The following is a 19,141-nucleotide window of genomic DNA, read 5'->3' as shown; positions in this document are numbered from 1 at the left end:
TAGCCTTGGGATACCATTATGAAAGAATAATTTGGTTCTGATAGAATGAGATAAAAAAGCTAGGGGAAGATCTATGTAGCCGGAATCGATGGTAGCCTAAAATGACCCTAGGAGAAATGGTAAGGAAAGATATGTATAGTTTAGGCCTTGTCCCAAATATGAATTCGAATAGAGTTGTTTGAAGGGCCAAGATCTATGTAACCGACCCATTTAAGTAGGTTATATATTGATGAATTGTCGTTGATGCAGTTGTGCTCTTTCCTTTTCTGTTTTTTTTTTTTTTTTTTTTTTTCTTTCTATTATTCTTATTATTTTGTCTTTGCAAGGATCCATATAGCCCACCCCATTTAGTTGGGATAAAGCTCAGTAGTTGTTGTTATATATGTAGCATGTGTGGAGACAATTAGGACCCGGAATCAACCCATCCATTAAGTAATGGTCTTAGATCTTAGGTTTAGAATCAATTAGAGTATTGGTCAATTTTGATCTTAACCCTTTTGGGCCAGAACTGTTTACAAACTGGACCAAGGTTCAAAATCCAGGTATCGGAGTTGGTATCGGTCATTGCCAAAACCTTTCCAGATCGGGATTAGATCGGTACAAATCGATCAAGATCAGCCAAAACACCCCCAAAATCATTTTCTTATGGATCGGGTCATGTATTGGCCCAAATTGGTGGATGTTTTGATCTCGGGATCGGATCGGCCGATATTATCCGGATCGGATTGATAAATATCAATTGGTATCGGTCAATATTGGTCAAGATAATATAAATATAAAAAATATAAAAAAGCCTAAAAACTTTGAAAAAATAAAAAACTAAAAAAATATTCAATCGGATCGGTCAAGGATCAGATCGGCCAATCCAACCGAATTGGTCGATCCAAGGAACGATCCAGTCAAACCTTGTTGTATCGGTCTAATCTCGGGATTGGCCTCGACCAATACCGATCCGATTCGGCCAATATCCGCCGATCCGATCCGAGATTCAGAACCATGATTTACTGGACCCTTAGCCGTGAACGGATGAAGGCAAACTCGGTCACAAAAAAAACAAAAGAGAACTTTTTTCGCTCGTTAAATTGAATGGGTGTGGCGGTTTGCTAGCTCGGCAAAGGGCGTTTTAAAAAAAGGACCGTTGAGACGTATCAGTCGTTTTGTAATCTTCGAAGTAAACTTTACTGAAAATCTGAAACGAAAGGAATCTGACTCGTCTTCTGCTAAATCAAACATCGCACCTCCAATCTCCGAGACAATTTGATCATCAATCTGACTCGTCTTCTGCTAAATCAAACATCGCACCTCCAATCTCAGAGACGTCTTCTTCATATTTTTTCCCCCATTTTATCACTGTGATTATTATTGGGGTTGTCTTTTTTCTTTTGCATTCTTTTGTACCGATTCCTTTATCTCCATGGATGCAGGTAAGACCCCATCTTGGAGCCCACTTCGAAAAAAGATTGTTCGGAAGAAAAATTCCCATGGAAATGTAAGTGAGTCTTGGAAATTCTCAGACGACCATTTTGTTGCGCTACAAATTTAAAGAAACGAAAGTATATCCCATATGTTTTTCTCTCTACTTTATGTTGTCCTTCAATTTTTCTAGGTTCCACCCCCCCTTCCGGTATTGCTATCAATTACAAGAAATTGGTGCTTTCCTGGAATTAGGGCTTCGATTCTTCCTATTTGACTTGATTTCTGTCATGAAATTGCAAGACCTGTTCAAGACAATCTTCCCTCCAGGGAAGACAACCTCTTTCTCTCCAGAGAATACTCAGATTCAACACCAGAAAAATGGTTTTCTATTAGTTTCATATGCCTTTATAGTACATGCGCAGAGCACTTTCGGCTGTCTAGCTATCTTACAGTTGAGAGGTTACAACTGAATTAGTTACAACAACACTAACTAACTAGTATTAGTTTCAGTAGTTACATTCCTAACATTCGCCACAGCTTCAAATGATCCTTGTCCCCAAGGATCAAAATTAGGAAAGCGAGAACCAATTGACGACCAGTCCTCCCCAGTAGCATCCTCCTGTAAACCGTTGGTCCATTGCATTAACACTTGAGCTACTGCTTTATTGTTCCTCTTAACAAACCTTCGTTCCAGAATGGCTGCAGGCTGCATCATTATCCCCTCGAGATTGGCAAAACAGTGGAAACTGGAATGTTGTGACCCACATGTTTTTTGAGTAAGGAAACATGGAAATATGGAATACATGATGTATATGAGAACATGGAGGTAGTTGAAGCTTATAGGCCACCTTGCCAATTCGAGATATAATCTGATATGGACCATAGAATTTATAAGATAGCTTCAAATTCTTTCTATTCACCAAACTTTGCTGCCGATAAGGTTGAAGCTTGAGGAAGACCCAGTCACCTTCCACAAATTCCCTTTCACTTGTGTGTTGATCAGCATTGTGTTTCATACGGTGTTGGGCTCTACTCAATTTCTCCTGCAATAACCGTAAAACAAGCTTCCTTTCTGTCAAGAGCTGGTCTACGGCCGCCACTTTAGAAGTTTCTAGTGGAATTACCAATGGGGTAGGTGCATAACCATATAGAGCTTCAAATGGAGACATTTGTATTGCAGAATGAAACTAGGAATTATACCATAGTTCTGTTAGGCTCAACCAGTTCACCCATTTCTTTGGCTGATTACCAGTCATACACCTCAAGTAGCATTCCAGACACTGATTCACTCTTTCGGACTGCCCATCACTTTGAGGGTGATAAGCCGAACTGTAGCATAATGTGGTACCCAACAATTGAAACAATTGGGTCCAGAAGTTGCTGAGGAAAACTCTATCTCGATCACTAACAATACTGGAGGGAATACCATGTAATTTCACCACTTGATCAAAGAATTTCTGGGCTACCTGTCTCACTGTGTAAGGGTGAGGCATGGCTATGAAGTGAGCATATTTACTCAACCTATCAACCACCACCAAAATTACTTCTTGGCCAGCCGAGCTGGGAAGACCTTCAATAAAATCCATGGCTATATTGTGCCATAATTGTTGTGGTACAGGCAGAGGTTGTAAAAGCCCAGGCACTGCCAAATGTTCGCTTTTACTTCTTTGGCAGATGTCACATATAGAGACCCAAGTCTTCACATCAGCTGTTAATCCAGGCCAGTAAAATGACTGCTGTAATTTTTTTATGGTAGCTTGGGTTCCAGAATGTCCACAATACCAGTCGTATGAAGTTCCTGAAAGAGGTGTTGCCTCAATTGAGTGCACTCTCCAATATAAATCTTTCCCTTGCACCTAAGAATCCCTTGGGAATAAGAGTAGATATGAGGACCCATCTTAGTCAGAATTACTTCTGCAATGACAGCTTGAGCGTGAGCATCCTCATCAATGCTCTCTTCGACTTCTTTCATCCAAGTGGGAACTAACAAGGGTAAGGCATGGCAAGAGTTTTCAACTTCATGGAGCCTAGATTAACTGTCGGCCGCCGTATTCTCAATTCCCTTTTTATAATGGATCTCGTAATTGTAGCCCAAAAGCTTAGCAACCCATTTTTGTTGAAGAATTGAACAAATCTTCTGATCTAAGAAGTATTTTAGACTCTGGTGATCAGAACGTATAATGAAATGCTGCCCAGTGAGATACTGCTTCCATTTAGAGACTGCAGTCACAATAGCCATGAGTTCTTTTTCATACGTGGAAAGTCCCTGGTGCACTGAGCTTAGTGCCTTACTAAAATAGGCAATAGGACGATTATCTTGCATTAGGACTGCTCCAATTCCAGAGTTGCATGCATCGGTTTCCAAAATGAAAACCTTGGAGAAATCAGGTAATTCCAAAAGAGGAGTAGTTTTCATTGCCTCCTTTAATTTTTTGAATGATTCCTCAGCTGAATCATCCCATTTGAAGGCATTTTTCTGTAGTAAACTTGTTAAGGGTTTACTCAAAATTCCATAGCCTCTCACAAACTTGCGGTAATAGCCAGTAAGACCCAAGAATCCCCTCAATGATTTGACAGAATGAGGTCTTGGCCAACTCTTCATGCACTCAATTTTGGATTTATCACCAGAAATCACATGGCCTAGGTAGTCTATTTCAGGGATAGCAAATTGACATTTTGATCTTTTGGCATAAAGTTGGTGTTTCCATCGGATATCAATGGTGGTTTGAAGATGACTAATATGGGAAGTTTCATCAGGGCTGTAGACTAAAATGTCATCAAAGAAAACAAGTATGAATTGCTGAAGATGTGGGGCAAAAATTGAATTCATAAGGGCTTGAAAAGTGGCAGGAGCGTTTGTAAGTCCAAAAGGCATAATAGTGATTCATGGTGACCCAAATGGGTTCTAAAAGCAGTTTTATGGATATCCTGATCAGCAACTCGAATTTAATGGTAACCTGCTCTTAAATCAAGTTTGGAAAACAATTTAGCTCCATGTAATTCATCAAGGAGTTCATCAATAATGGGTATAGGAAATTTGTTTTTGATGGTAGCTTTGTTGAGCTCTCTATAGTCAACTCAAAACCTCCAAGACCCATCTTTTTTTTTAACCGAAAGGACTGTGGAAGCAATAGGACTCTGGCTATTTCGAATGACTCCAGAAGTTAGCATTTCTGCTACCAGTTTTTCTATTTCATTTTTTTGGATGAATGGGTATCGGTAGGGTCGAAGGGATATAGTTTCAATGCCATTTTTCAGAATGATATGGTGATCAAGGTTGCGGTGAGGAGGAAGGCTGCTAGGTTCATAAAAAATGTCTTTATATTGAGATAACATATGGTCAATGGATGATGGAATGGAATGTGAAGTCTGATTGGAAGTAGCTGTGATTAAACATATTTGAGCCATAATTCCATAAGAGTTACTTTGCAAGTACTTTTGCAAGGAATTACCTGACATCATACTTAAGCCTGCATCACTGTCAATCCCAGCAAGAGTAAGTTGTTGATTCCCTTTGCCGATGGTCATGCTCAACTGATGGAAATCAAACAAAATTGGTTCTAAAGTCTTTAGCCACTGCACACCTAAGACCATGTCACAGCCCCCCAATGGAAAAATCCTTTGTTCTGCTGCAAAAGCATGTTGTTGCATTACCCAAGCGAAGTGATTACACTTAAAGTCATTGATGATCTTCTGTCCATTGGCTATTGCCACCATCATAGTTGTTGTAGGTTCTAATAAGCACCCTAGCCTTTGAGCAATGATTGGATCCATGAAATTGTGCGTACTTCCATTATCCACTAAAATAGAAACTGGCTGCTTACCCACAAACCCCTGAAGCTTCAGAGTATGTTGGGTAGCACTTCCCGTTAGTGCATAGGATGGTATCTCCACTATTGGATCACCTCCTTGGTCCATTTCAAGATGAACATCTGACGTAACCTCTTTAACAGATGAAGTTGTTAACTCCTCTTCCCCATAGGTCATAAAGATATGGGGTTGTTTGCATTTATGCCCTCGAACATAAAATTCATCACAATAAAAGCAGAGGCCTTTGGATTTCCTTTCTTTCATCTGGTTTGGGGTTACCTTCTTGACAAGAACAGGTTTAGAGGAATTAATGGAAGGGTTTCAAATGAAAGTTTGTTTTGGAGGAATGGAGGGAAATGGTTTGAAGTAAGGTTGGACTTTATTGGGTCTAGGAATGAAGGAAGAGGATGAAGATGAAGGGAAATTACAGTCAGAATTTGTTTTTTTGGATAGAATTCGCAGGTGTTCCTCTTGGAATCTGGCTAAACGGATGGCCTGGTTAAGTGTAGTAGGCACAAACATTTGGACCATACACCTGATTTCTTCCTTCAGGCCACTCAAGAAACTAGATACAAAATAAGCTTCAGTCAATCCAGGAAGTTGAGATGTAACCAAACCTTTCAGGGCCTCAAATCGGTCTTGATAATCCTCAATAGTTGACTGCTGGTGCAGCTTATTGAATTCTGCAATATAATCTTCATGACCCAGATCTTCGAATCTTGCCTTCACAGCCTCAACAAATTCATCCCAAGCAATGCCTCTTTTCCCTTGCTGAAAAGATTGAAACCAGTGTTCTGCTCTTTCTTGTAGAAACAATGAAGCCAACTGTACCTTCCTTGAATCCTCCAAGGGAATCAAGGAAAAATACTGATCACACCTCCTAAGCCAACCATGTACATACTCTCCAGAAAAGTAGGGAATTTCCAATTTCATCATTTTATTCTAAGGAGACTCACCTTCATTCTGTAGGGTTTTGTTAGTAGAGGAAGATCCTTGACGATCCATCTCCTTGCCTTTATTACCTTCACTCATCATCATCTCGATCCTTCGTAAAATCTCAGATTGGTTCTGTAGAGAGGTTTCTTGAAGCTTCAAAGTAATTTCAAATGATGCCATTCTCTTCTCCACAGCTTCCATTCTTTCATGATTCATCTGAACAAATCGTTGCATATCGTGACCCAAATCCCGCAAGGTTCACTTGTCAGTCATGGTGACTCTGCCCTGATACCAACTTGTCATGAACTTGCAAGACCTGTTCAAGACAATCTTCCCTCTAGGGAAGACAATCTCTTTCTCTCTAGAGAATACTCAGATTCAACACCAGAAGAATGGTTTTCTATTACTTTCATATGCCTTTATAGTACATGCGAGAGCACTTACAACTGTCTAGCTATCTTACAGTTGAAAGGTTACAACTGAATTAGTTACAACAAAACTAACAAATTAATATTAGTTTCAGTAGTCACATTCCTAACAATTTCTAGATTCATTCTTAACTAGGGTTTAATCTTTCCTTTAATTAGGGCTTCCCCCCAATGGACTTTAATAATTTGCTCCGAAATTCCTAATTAGTATTTGAGCTTATCTTCCTGCTATTTGCGTTTCCTTTTTTTTTCCCCTCAAAATGCCATTTATAATTCCAATATAACTTGTGAATGTGATTCCTTATAATTTTTTTTCCAGAAGAATTTGCGTTTTGATGTTTCTGTTGGATTTTCCTTTTGAACACGCAGTTGGATAGATTCATACCGAATAGAGCAGCAATGGATTTCGACTTTGCTCGTTATATGATGACAGAAGGGAGGAAGGTGAAGGAAAATCCCCTAGCGAGTTCTCCATCCAAAGGGGCTTACCAGAAGCTACTTGCAGAAGTTTTCAACATGAACAGGACGAGAATTCTAGCTTTCAAAGACAAGCCACCCACCCCTGTTGAGCTGTTTCCTACTGAAGTATATTCTTCTCAACAATTGAAATCTGTGAAGCCTCGAAGGCACATTCCTCAGGTTGGTGTCCTCCCTTTGTTGGCTATTGACACTTGATAATATAATTCGATTCAAACTCTGTTTGATGGTATTTGATTATGAAATTCTAATGGTATTTGATTCTGAAATTCTGTTCTTTATGTTAGCTGTATTGGTTTGTTATTTCATACAGAGTTCTGAGAGGACATTAGATGCTCCTGATATTTTAGATGACTACTACTTGAACTTACTGGACTGGGGTAGTAGCAATATCCTGTCAATCGCCCTTGGAAACACTTTATATCTATGGAATGCTTCAGATGGTTCTTCTTCTGATCTTGTGACAATTGAGGATGATTATGGTCCCATTACAAGTGTCCGCTGGGCTCCTGATGGTCAGCACATAGCCATTGGCTTACACAATTCTGAAGTCCAGCTTTGGGACATTACAGCGAAGAGAAAGGTCAGTGGTTTCTTTGAGTGTAGTGCTTCTTTCAGGTATTTATGATCAGTACTTTGTTGTGATTTTTTTTTAATTTTGCTTTGATTTGTTCTTACAGCTGAGAACTCTTCATGGAGGCCACCGAGCACGAGTGGGTGCACTTGACTGGAACAATTATATCCTGACAACAGGAGCAATGGATAGTCGCATCATAAACAATGATGTGAGGATGAGGTCTCAAATTGTTGAAACCTATAGAGGACACACCCGAGAGGTCTGCGGGCTAAAATGGTCAGCCTCAGGCCAGCAACTAGCAAGCGGAGCAAATGATAACCTTCTACATATATGGGATAAGGCAATGGCTTCTTCAACCCGGTGGCTGCATAGATTCGAAGATCACACAGCTGCTGTGAAAGCTCTTGCTTGGTGTCCCTTCCAGAGTAATTTGCTTGCCTCTGGTGGGGGTGCAGGAGACCGTTGTATAAAGTTTTGGAACACTCGAACAGGTTCCTGCTTGAATTCAGTGGACACTGGTTCACAAGTTTGCTGTCTGCTCTGGAACAAGAATGAGCAGGAGCTTCTGAGCTCTCATGGGTTCACAGATAATCAACTAACTCTGTGGAAATACCCATCTATGGTAAAGATGGCAGAGCTTACTGGTCATACGTCAAGAGTTCTATTCATGACTCAGGTATTGATCTAAAGAAACTGAAATCTTTTTTTTTTTTTTCTGATAATCTGGATTATGGTTGATTTCCACATTCCTGAATTCCTTTCAGAGTCCAAGTGGCTGCACTGTGGCATCTGCAGCAGCAGATGAAACATTAAGATTTTGGAAAGTTTTTGGGAGTCCAGAAGCAGGTAAGCCTGCACCAAAAACAAATTCAGAGCCATTTGCAAATGTAAGCCGCATCAGATAGAGCTTCTGGGAAGATGTTTGCAATTTTCAAGGAATCTCTTCAAGAAGGTATTTTGTTTGTCTTCCATTTTGTCCTTTTCTTAATCGAGAGCCGTAAAGCTATATGCAAAAATCATCAGCCTGCTCCTTGTTCTTCTTTTGATTATAGCATTCGTTTAAGGTGGTGAAATTTGTAAATTTAAGAGTTAGCTCAGGGTTACCAATGTTAGACAGGTCCATGTAATAGAGGAGGTTGTGTGGGCATGTTAGTGTTGTATTGTTTTCACATTTAGGTGCAGTTTTAAACCTTCATGCTCATTTTGGGTGGAAATTTAACAAAAGAGATCAGTAAGTTGCCCTTCTAACATGCATCCCACCCAGTAATGTTCATTAACCTCTTTGAATGTGTTATCATCAGGACCCCCAAAAAATAGATACAATCTGTACACATGTAATTCCTTTTTTTTCCATTTTGGTTTGGGGGACTAATTATACTTTATTACTGATGTTTGTACAATCCCATGTTATATTTACTTCTACAATCACCATAGTGAAAAAAACTCAAAAGTTGTTTCTTTTTTTTTCTCTGTATTTTTCTGATAATGAAAAATGACTTCATTGATCCAAATTTTGCTTTCTAGGTTTACATCAATGAATTTTTAAGGAGGGGTATTTAGACAAAAGAATTCTGCAGAAGATCTTAATTTGAACCAGGTTCTCATTGGGGATTTTTTTTTTTCTCTTTTGTGTTTTGGTTGGGACGGGTTGGAAAGAAATGGAAAAAAGCAATCATTGTTGTTAGAGTGCTGTCGTGGGGTCCATATAGGATCTTGTGATTAGCGCCTGGCGCTAATCACGAGATTCCTTAAGCCCCAATTATGAGGCCTTTTTCGTCTTTTTACCCTTACCCTATACCCATGTATATGTATTCTTTTATCTCTCTATTGAATAGATTGAAGGTTTACAACTGCAACTCTTCTCTCTTCTTTTCTTCTCTTCTTCCTCTTCTATTCTCTGATTTTCACAGATATCATGGTATCAGAGCCAAGTTTCAAGGCCTGGTACAGATCTGCGCAAGCCCCTTCTTTTTTTTTTTTTTTCTTTCGTTTTCTTCTCCTTTCTTCTCTGCGATATCTGGTAACACCACCAGAGGCTCTCTGTCTTAGAAAGGGGGGGTGATTTTCACCCCTGTGATTATTTTTGGGTATTGGTTGATTGTTATTTGGGAGTGTATGACGTAAATCTGCTATTTCATAATTAAAAGCAGATTCTGGTGTGTTTGTGATTGTTTGAGTGCTATATTGGTGGACTGATGTCTTTGGGAGGCTCGATGTATGGTTGAGCAGCAGGTTTTGAAGCCGTAAGTGATGTTTTTGGACTTGATTGGTGGCAGTACCTATTGGAGCAGTGGTTGGTGAAGCCGTGGGTGATTTTTTGGTGATTCGATTGGTGGTATCATCTATTGAAGGTGTGTTTGGTATTCCTTGATCTCTGAAATTTTATAGTGAGAAGATAACATGGGTGATGAAGATAAAAGTAGTGCAGTGGTTACTGAGGTAGTGTCCTCATCTTCCAATCGAATCACAGAGAAGAAGCTTGAAGGCATTACAAATTTCCAGCAATGGAGAAAAATCGTGAAGCTTGTTTTGACTGGGCGAAATTAACAGCTACACTTGACAGGACCCAAACCAGCAGATGATGCAACTTGGGAGACGTTCGATGCCCGAATTCTTGGACAGATGTTAAACTCGATGGAGAATCATGTTGTGGATTTGGTCACTTATATTGATACTGTGAAAGATTTATGGGATTACTTGGAGTTCTTTACTCTGGCCAAAATAATTTATCAAGGATTTATGAGTTGTCACAGGAGTTCTACAGAACTGAGAGAAAGGGGCGTTCTATCACCCAATATTTCGCTGATTTTAAGCGATCGTATGAAGAATTGAATGCCCTTCTTCCTATTTCTTCGGATGTGAAGTAGATGCAAGTCCAAAGAGAACAGTTGGCTGTTATGGGCTTTTTGGGTGGGCTCGGGCAGGAGTATGAATCTGTCCGATCACAAATTCTTGGAAGTGAACACATTGCCTCACTCACAGATACATTTGCTCGTGTTCTTCGAGTATCTCGTGAGAGTTCTCGTGACTCCACACCAGCAGTTGATAGTTCAGCTTTGGTTTCCCAAAATGCAGCTAGTGGAGGTGGCCGTGTTGATGGTAGTTACCGTGGGGGAAACCGTGGACGTGGGGCTGGTCGTGGAGGTGGTCGTAGTACAGGCCGTGGTACATTTCAGCCCGGTAACAGCCAAGGTTATGGGCAGTCTAATGCCTCTTCTAATGGGTCAGCTGCTGTTTGGACATGTCATCACTATGGTCAAGCTGGCCATATCCAGAGATTTTGTTGGAAGCTTCATGGGAAGCCTGGACAGCAGCAGTTTGCTAATTCTGCTGCAAGTAGTGATTCAGCCCCTCAGTCTCAACCTTCTGAGGGTAAGGTGATTGTTATGTCTGATGAAGAGTATGCACGATACACCAGTTTCAGATTTCACAGCCGACTTCTTCCACTGCTACTTTGATTAAGACAGGTAATGCCACTGCATGCCTTTCTGCTGCTTCTCGTCCCTGGATCATTGATTCAGGGGCATCGGACCACATGTCAGGAATGTCAGGTATCTTTTCTTCTTTGTCTCCATCATCATCCAGTGTTACATTAGCCGATGGATCTTTAGCCAAGGTTAAGGGCACTGTTCATCCTAACTCTTCATTATCCCTGTCTTCCGTTCTCTACCTTCCAAATTTTCCGTTCAATCTTATGTCAGTAAGTAAATTAACCAATACTTTTAATTGTTCAGTGACATTTTATCCCGATTCTTGTGTTTTTTAGGATCTTGCTACAAAGAAGACGATTGGTAGAGGCTGTGAGTCAGGGGGGCAGCAACTAAATCATTGATATGCTGTGTTTACCTCATTAGTGCTGCCCCTCTACAGGTTGAGAGGAAGAAGAACAAAAGAAGGAAAAGAGAGAATGAGAGAATAATTGCTCGTCTTAATTGATAGGTAAGCCCCTCTATTTATAATAGGGAGGAAAGTTACAATAGACTAAAATAGGCGATGTGGGACTAAAACCCACATACCCGACTTACACTTAATAACATAAAAACTACCCCAAAAGGACCAAAATACCCCCACGGTATTCTGGAGTACATATTCCAACACTCCCCCTAAAGCTGGATTATATAAAGAATTAAAGAAAGAAAATCCAGCTTGAACTAAAGAAAAAAAAGAACTCCTAATAATGCAATGCTAACAATCCCCCTCAAGTTGGCGCATACAAGGTACAAATGCCCAACTTGAACAAAATGGGAAAAAAAAAAAGTTGTAGCAGAATCCAGCTTCAAGACGAATGTAGCTCCCAAATAAACCTTCAAGGACTTGAAAAAATAGATCTTCAAAACTTGGGCAGACTTGATCAGCAAACCGAGACTGGAATGTCTTCCAAAAAAGGTAGCTTTCACCAATCTTCTATTGCTGTCCAGTGATGAATCTCTGAATGATAATCTTGAAGATAAGTAACCATCAAACCCTACCCTTGGACCAAATGGAGCTAAACCCTTATGAGATCTTGGATCCATGAGGTAAGCCTAGGTTCTAGTGACCCTAGGGAGACCTAAGACACCCCTCCATGACCCTAAAGGCCATGTGAACTCAGGTTTCAAGTTGGAGGGAAGACCCTGAGAAATCTCGAAAAAGAATTCCGACGGACGCACTAACGGATTCATCGACGTGGTTTCGTCCGTTAGTCGGTCTAGTATAATCCCAGTGACTGGACCTGAACGGATGAAGGAACGGGATGACTCTGTTGCCTCCACCCGCGGGTCCATTTCCTCTTGGGAATGTCTCAAAGATCGAACGGATGCAGGGATGGATTAAGTAGGCGCTTTCATCCATGGATCCACTCACTGTCGGGTGTGTCTCAGAAATTGAACGGATGCAGGAACGGATCCAAGTAGAAGTTCCATCCGTGGATCTGTCACTCTTGTTTTGACCTTTTGGTTTGAACGGAGTCAGGGACGGACTCACCTTGTTGCTTTCGTCCATGAGTCCGTGTGTGTTGTCTTGACTAAAACTTTGTTTTAACTTTGGGGGCATAACATGGGACCCCTCTATACATCTTTTGACGATTGCTTTTGTATTCTTAGGCTACCTAACTCGATGGATAGAAGGTACATTGGTGAGATTCATGTCAACCACGCCGTGTGACACCTGAGTTCGGTGAGTGTGTTTTGGGTGATTTGTTTGGGCTTGAATATATATATATAGCAATCATTATCATGCTACTATATAAAATATAAGCATTGTACGCATTGCATTATTTATCTCAAATGTGATCTGCGATGAATGTGATGTGATATTGTTCTCACTATTGTATCGGGTTACGGTGTCGGGTGTGCCGGTACCGGAGCCCCAGAATTTAATTATGAAACTTGTTATCTGTCATCCTAATCTATATGCGTCATGCCGTGCTGGTACCCGGGTACTAGATGAAAGGGGACGTTGATGCACCCAGAATACCTCTTGAGATGATAGGACTTGCATGTAGTATATCTGCGGTTAGGATTTTAGGTCCCTTATGCTACGAGCCTTACCAACAGGGGTTTATGTGTTGGATAGTCTGAGCACCTGTTGCCTGTGGAGGGGAGAGAGGCCAGGTCAGGGGTAGTGATGGCTATCGGGGTCTGCCACTGGGTGGTCTCATGGCTTCTACCAGCGTAGGTTCCTTCGTGATAACTGAGGTTTCACTGGGGTGATAAGTTAAGTGACCCTCAGTGTCTCCCGAGTTATCACAGTAGTATACACTTGACTTAGAATTTGTGTGCTAGGTGAAAAATGAATTTAACATTAGCATGCATCATGAATTGGTTAAAATTGTATGTTTGTGTGTATGTGCATTCCCCTTTGCTCTCTCACTAGCTCGTGGAGCTAACCCCATTACATAACCCCTTTTTAGTTGATATGCAGGTAATCTCTTGATGCGCACATACGGATACGAATCAAGTGGACCCGGTCGCTGTGATTTGGATGTCAATGTACACCCAAGGATGGTGCCCTAGTGGCGTGATTTATTATTTAATTTCTGCATTCATTTTTATACAGGTATAAACTTTATGTTTAATAATAAGGAGAGAAATGAATGGTTACGAGATATTAAAATTATACTATGTGTTATTATTAGAGAATCGATGCTCTATATTCATATGAGTTGATTAAATTTCGCTTTTGCTAACTCTGTAATTGGAACGATTTATTCCATTGGGTACGTTCCTTGCCGTTATCATGATTTGATGATAGGGTGGACTGTGGCTCGGGACACTGTATCTATGATCTTGGTAGGTATTGAGATGACACTTGTTGTCCCAGTCACCCCCTTAATTCTGAATCTTTCATCGGGATGGGAGCGTGACAGAGTGGTATCAGAGCAATGATGCTCTGCACCGACCACAGTCTGGCATAACCTCTTGATTTACTCTCCACAACTAGGTTCTAAACTAAAAGCCTCAAGAGCATAAATAAGCGTATGCAGACATAGGAGAAGACTAATTGTGGTGAAATGAGAACCTAGAAGATAATAGGCAAACATGGAATTTAGGACTTGGAACATAGACTGTTGAGTGATGACCGTGTTAATGTTTTGTTGGATCTTAAGTAAGTATTAGATGGGCTATCACATATAAGAATTCAAAATAATCAATGATAAATGAAATATCACCAACCCACAATTATCAACAAAAATCCAATGAGGGAAATAGGTAAATATATAAATATATATATATATATATATAACCAAGTTACCAAGTTCAACCACCAAGTTGTTCCAAATTCCTGCTTGGGAAATGATTGTGACACTTCCAACTCAAAATACATAATTCCATCCATCCCAAACTCAAAGTACATACATTCACCATTTCCATAGTTCCCAAACAAACTGATCAAAAAGAAGAGAGAAAAGCAAGAAAATAAAGGAAAGTTAAAAAGAAAAATAGTTCTAACAACATCCATCCAAAGATAAGAAAAGCAAGGCCTAAATAAAACAACTTCAAATTTCCTGAAGAGAAGTGGGCTAATCCTTCGCGCCATCGCCACCACCGCGGCCAAGAAAGGTGTTGATGTTGCTCAATCCTTTCTCTATGCCCTCGAGACGCCGACCCTAAAAGGAGAACTATTTCTTGACATCTTCAAAGCCCTCCATCATCCTCAAGTTCATTCGCCTGATGGCCAACAGAATATCACTCCCACCTCCCTCTCGAACACCAGAAGTCCCTGCAGCAAATGGTCTGGATCCCATGAACTCAATGTCATCATCATCCTCATCATCGATCTCTCTGGGTCCTCCACCCTCCCCATACCTGACCTGCTCCCCGAAACTGTCATAGTCACAGTACAAATCCATTCTCTGTATGGCATTAAACCCAAAAGACCCCTCAGAGCTTGTTTCTTTGGGTTCGTAATCGAGGTCTATCCCAAAGTATAGAAAGATCCGGGTAAGCAGTCTACCATATGGCAAAGTGTTTTTATGCGTAGGATTTATCACCGCATAGGCCATATGCTGGATAATCACATATGGGAGACAAATGTGCTGGCCAGTATATAGGGAGTATGCCAGTGCTGCTACCATCAAAGGAGGCTGAGTGCTGTGTCCTTTGGAGGGAGCCAAGTTGGTCTTGGCTATGAATGTGAGAACCCGCTGGGAAGGAGGAAACCTTGAAAGATCTTAATTTTCATCAAACTTATTATTGGTGAGTACTCTGAATAATTTTTGATTGTCTGCTGGGGACAAACACCTGTTGGGATCACTGTTAGGGGCATGATAGACCTTGTCTCCCTCTGCAGAAACATCTAAAAGAATCCCCAACTCCACCTCATTGAAAGCAATTGTGACCCCCTTCACAAAAGAGGTTAGCCTGACGCCCTCCTCATCCTCCTTGACCAACACCAGATTTGAATAGAATTCCCTAACCAATGTGGGGTAATAAAAGTCCGGATGAGTCAACATGCTACTCCAGTTTAGCTTGCTGAATCTGGTACCCACCTTGTAAGCAAGTAATTCTTCCACCACCATGTCCCTCTCCACCAAGATTTTCTTGTTATGCAGGTGCTCTCAAAAGATTCCCTCGGTCCTTACCGAGATGAACCTCCCCACATAGTTAGCTGTAGGAGCGGCTGTCACTATGGCTAATTCCCTTTTTCTTTTTGGAGCCATGAGTATAATTTCCTACACACAAGACACCACCCAAGAAGACAACAATAGTGAGTCAAATTGAAATAAGTGAGATATGTATGGCGAGTAACATCACAAATGCAATTGCCTATGTGGGATGGAAAACAATTGGATGAGAAGATTATACAATGAGAAAATAAGACATGATTACCATTGGAACTATGATTAACTTGGGGAAAAGAAACAAGATATACAACATCCATATGAGATCCCTAGGGCATAAGCATGAAGGGATGAGATTGATATGAACAATTTATACTCTTGATTACCCTATACCCTCAATCAAATATCAAACAAGTAAATGGATTTAATGAGAACCCCAACAAGAGACAAGGAATTGATTATCATAGAGAAAAAGGGAAAGGAAGAAAAAGGGAAAGGATGAGTTTCAAATTCAATATGAACAACTCCATGAACAAGGAAATGTGCTTGAGGATATGTCAGTGGAATGATTCTCTATGAAATTTAGGGCATACAATGAATTAGACATGCCTTTGAAGAATTTTCCTAAAGTTTGAGGATTTAATCCTAATAAATACCTAGAAACAATAGATATAATTCAACTAGGCATGGCAAACAAGACAAATAATCCCTAAAATCTTTGGAAAGACTTTAAAAATTCAATAAAAGACATAATGTGCATACAAAAATTCACTAATATAGTGCCATTGATCGATTAGGGCTTGATTCAAATAAAAACCCTAGTCTCAACCGATTTTAACATGGTTTTGATGTGTACATGGCTAAGAGGATGCAATCCAAGGCAAAATACAATCACAAACTTGAAATGGTTGCCTCTAATCAATGGGAAGGAAAAAAAGACAAAAAGACACCATGAAAAAACCCTAGAAATGTAAAGGAAGAGAGAAAGGAAGGGAGAACTAGGGAGAGGACCTTACCTTGAGAGTGGAGGAGATCGATCCTAGGGGAAGAAGAAATGCTTGAACGGAAGTCCCTTGGAGGAGTTTTTGCCCTACGGTTGTGTCCTTCCCTTTGGAACCAAAATGAGTTTGAAAAACTCGTGGCTCAATTTTTATAAAAATTCTACGAACGGACGCACGAATGGATCCACTATTGTGATTCCGCCCGTGAATCCGCCTAGCCAAAAATTTTAATTTTTCATTCTTAAGGCTGCACGGAACATCAAATGGATCCACTTTCGTGAGTCCATCCGAAGATCCATTGCCTCGTCCTAGTCTTCTGGACGAATTCACATTCCATATCCGTTAGTCGGATTTTTGTGGAGCCATCCATTTCCATTTTCTTCTAGGATTTTAAGCCCAGATTTTTGATACCCTTGAACCACACCTATATGTGATGATTATGTGCCTATACCCTAGTTTAAACACCCATGTTGTTTGGCCCATTCGTGGAAATTGTTTAAATCTAATTTAATGCCTTGAAATTGAGATGATAGGGCCTATGTTAGCCGGGCCAGCCAACTGACAATGGCGACAAACATCCATAGAGCTATAGCGTTCACCTTACTTAAAAGAGGAATAAGTGTTCTGGGGGTGAGAATCCTTAAGCTTCATGATCAAATGAACCAAAATTTTGTTAAGAAGCCTAGACCTATGCGGTGTAGAAACTTTGGATGGGATGTATAGAATCCAAACTCGTAGTCAGACAAGAGCAAAAGAAGTATTAGGCTGGTTTTGAATAGCTTAGCTTGAATGATCAATAGAGACCTTGTAGAGGTGAAGGTCATTCATGATACCTCATAGCTTAATGACAACTCTACTTGGGATTTTACTTAGTCCATCCAACTTTTACTTAAACCCATAGGTGGAGTCTCAAGTCTTATTTAGAATTCCTAAATGACCTAATATACCGTACCTAAGACTTGCCTATCCTTGAAAATTTACCTAGGTGACAGATACACCCTTAGGAATATGAATGTAATTATTAAAATTATACTTATGCATATGTGTGAATTTAAAATAAAATAAATATATCCCTTAAATCTTGGAGTGTGTGGCTAGACTGATTCTCCTGCACTACAAATGTGACCTTGCCTTGACCTTACTATGTTACCTAGTTGAGCCCTATCCTTGGTCAAGTTAATTGTAAATTTGTGGTCAATAAATTTAGCAACAATCGGGTAGGTTAATTATTGGAACCTACTTGAAGGAAATTGACTTAGACCGAAACTATTAAAAGATTGTTGGCTCTTGGAAGAGGACTAATATGAACTTTCCCCTGTGGGATGACTGAGTAGTAGGTTTATAAGGCTGCGATAGCTGAAACTGAAGGATGTAACAAGACCTTCTCCAACAACAGATATGAAAGGGGTAATGGGTCACCAAATGCATTCCCTCCATACTGGGAGTGAACAATAGGAGATTCCATCAATATTCTAGATCATTCTAAAGTTGGGTCAGGTAATGAGATAACCCAAAGTGAAAGCATTCAAATATGAACCCTGTGTTAGGGATTAGATATGGTTAAATCTTGTAACTTAAGGATGACTAGAGTGTAATACCGACCTGATCTGGAAGATCTAAGGAACCTTTTGTTCTTCGTGGCTTAACTTAGTATTTAAGGCCCTGTTTTCCTTGGGATAATGTAATCATCAACTCTTAACCCAATTGAGTCTAGGGTTACTGTGAACCACACCCCTTGTAGTAATGTGACCCTATAGGGAAGAGGAGTTGTAAAACCTGACTTGTCGTGCCATGTAGGCACTGCCACATCTTGACCAAACCCCTGACTCAGCTCGTGTTGTGGACGATTAAAGGTACTATTATTTAACAGTCCTCACCCATTGAGGCCTTAGATGCATCAAATTTTGGGGACAAAATTTTTAATAAGGTTGGGGGGATGTTACACCCACACCCGAAATATGTCCTAACACCCCGGGTCAAGTTAGACATTATCAATGGATAATGCCATGGTGGAAATGGTCAACACCTATGACCTTGGACTTAAATTACTATTATAAGTGTCCCTTCGGAGTCCTAGAAGTACGGGTTAAAGTCCCACAACTTTCCTTAAGATTTAGGCCCTGACAACAGTAACGGAGTCACGAATGGACTCACTCGATTGGTTCTGCTCGTGGATCCGCCCGTGTTGTTACTTACCCTTGTGATTTATTTTTCTGTGGGACCCACATCCTCGTGTCCTGGACACCATAACTAGATCCTTGGACAAGATAAACCCTCACTTTTACCTTCTCATGGCAATTTGGGCCACGAAAGTGGGCCCACAAGACTTAACTTAAGGAAATAATGAGTTCTTCAATTTTAGCATGAACCAAACAAACCCTAAAGACTAATGTGTCTTAGAGGACTTAGGGTAGACCCAAACATGTCCTAACTAAATAGACTTAATAGGTTATGA

At 40.4% G+C, this 19,141-nt stretch overlaps 1 protein-coding gene across 1 annotated transcript; it reads left to right on the top strand.

The window, feature by feature from the left end:
- The first annotated feature begins 1,376 nt into the window (after positions 1 to 1,376).
- Positions 1,377 to 8,619, top strand: LOC122646809 (cell division cycle 20.1, cofactor of APC complex-like). Its single transcript, XM_043840410.1, has 5 exons — positions 1,377 to 1,489; positions 6,960 to 7,229; positions 7,381 to 7,650; positions 7,748 to 8,320; positions 8,409 to 8,619. Exons 1-5 carry the CDS (start codon positions 1,415 to 1,417, stop codon positions 8,547 to 8,549), a joined length of 1,329 nt encoding a protein of 442 aa, XP_043696345.1. The 5' UTR covers positions 1,377 to 1,414; the 3' UTR covers positions 8,550 to 8,619.
- The last annotated feature ends 10,522 nt before the right edge of the window (positions 8,620 to 19,141 follow it).

This window comes from Telopea speciosissima, chromosome 11 (assembly GCF_018873765.1).
Source record: "Telopea speciosissima isolate NSW1024214 ecotype Mountain lineage chromosome 11, Tspe_v1, whole genome shotgun sequence".
Classification (NCBI taxonomy): domain Eukaryota; kingdom Viridiplantae; phylum Streptophyta; class Magnoliopsida; order Proteales; family Proteaceae; genus Telopea; species Telopea speciosissima.
The sequence above is the reverse complement of the archived record's forward strand: the minus strand, read 5'-3'. Positions and strand labels throughout refer to the sequence as shown.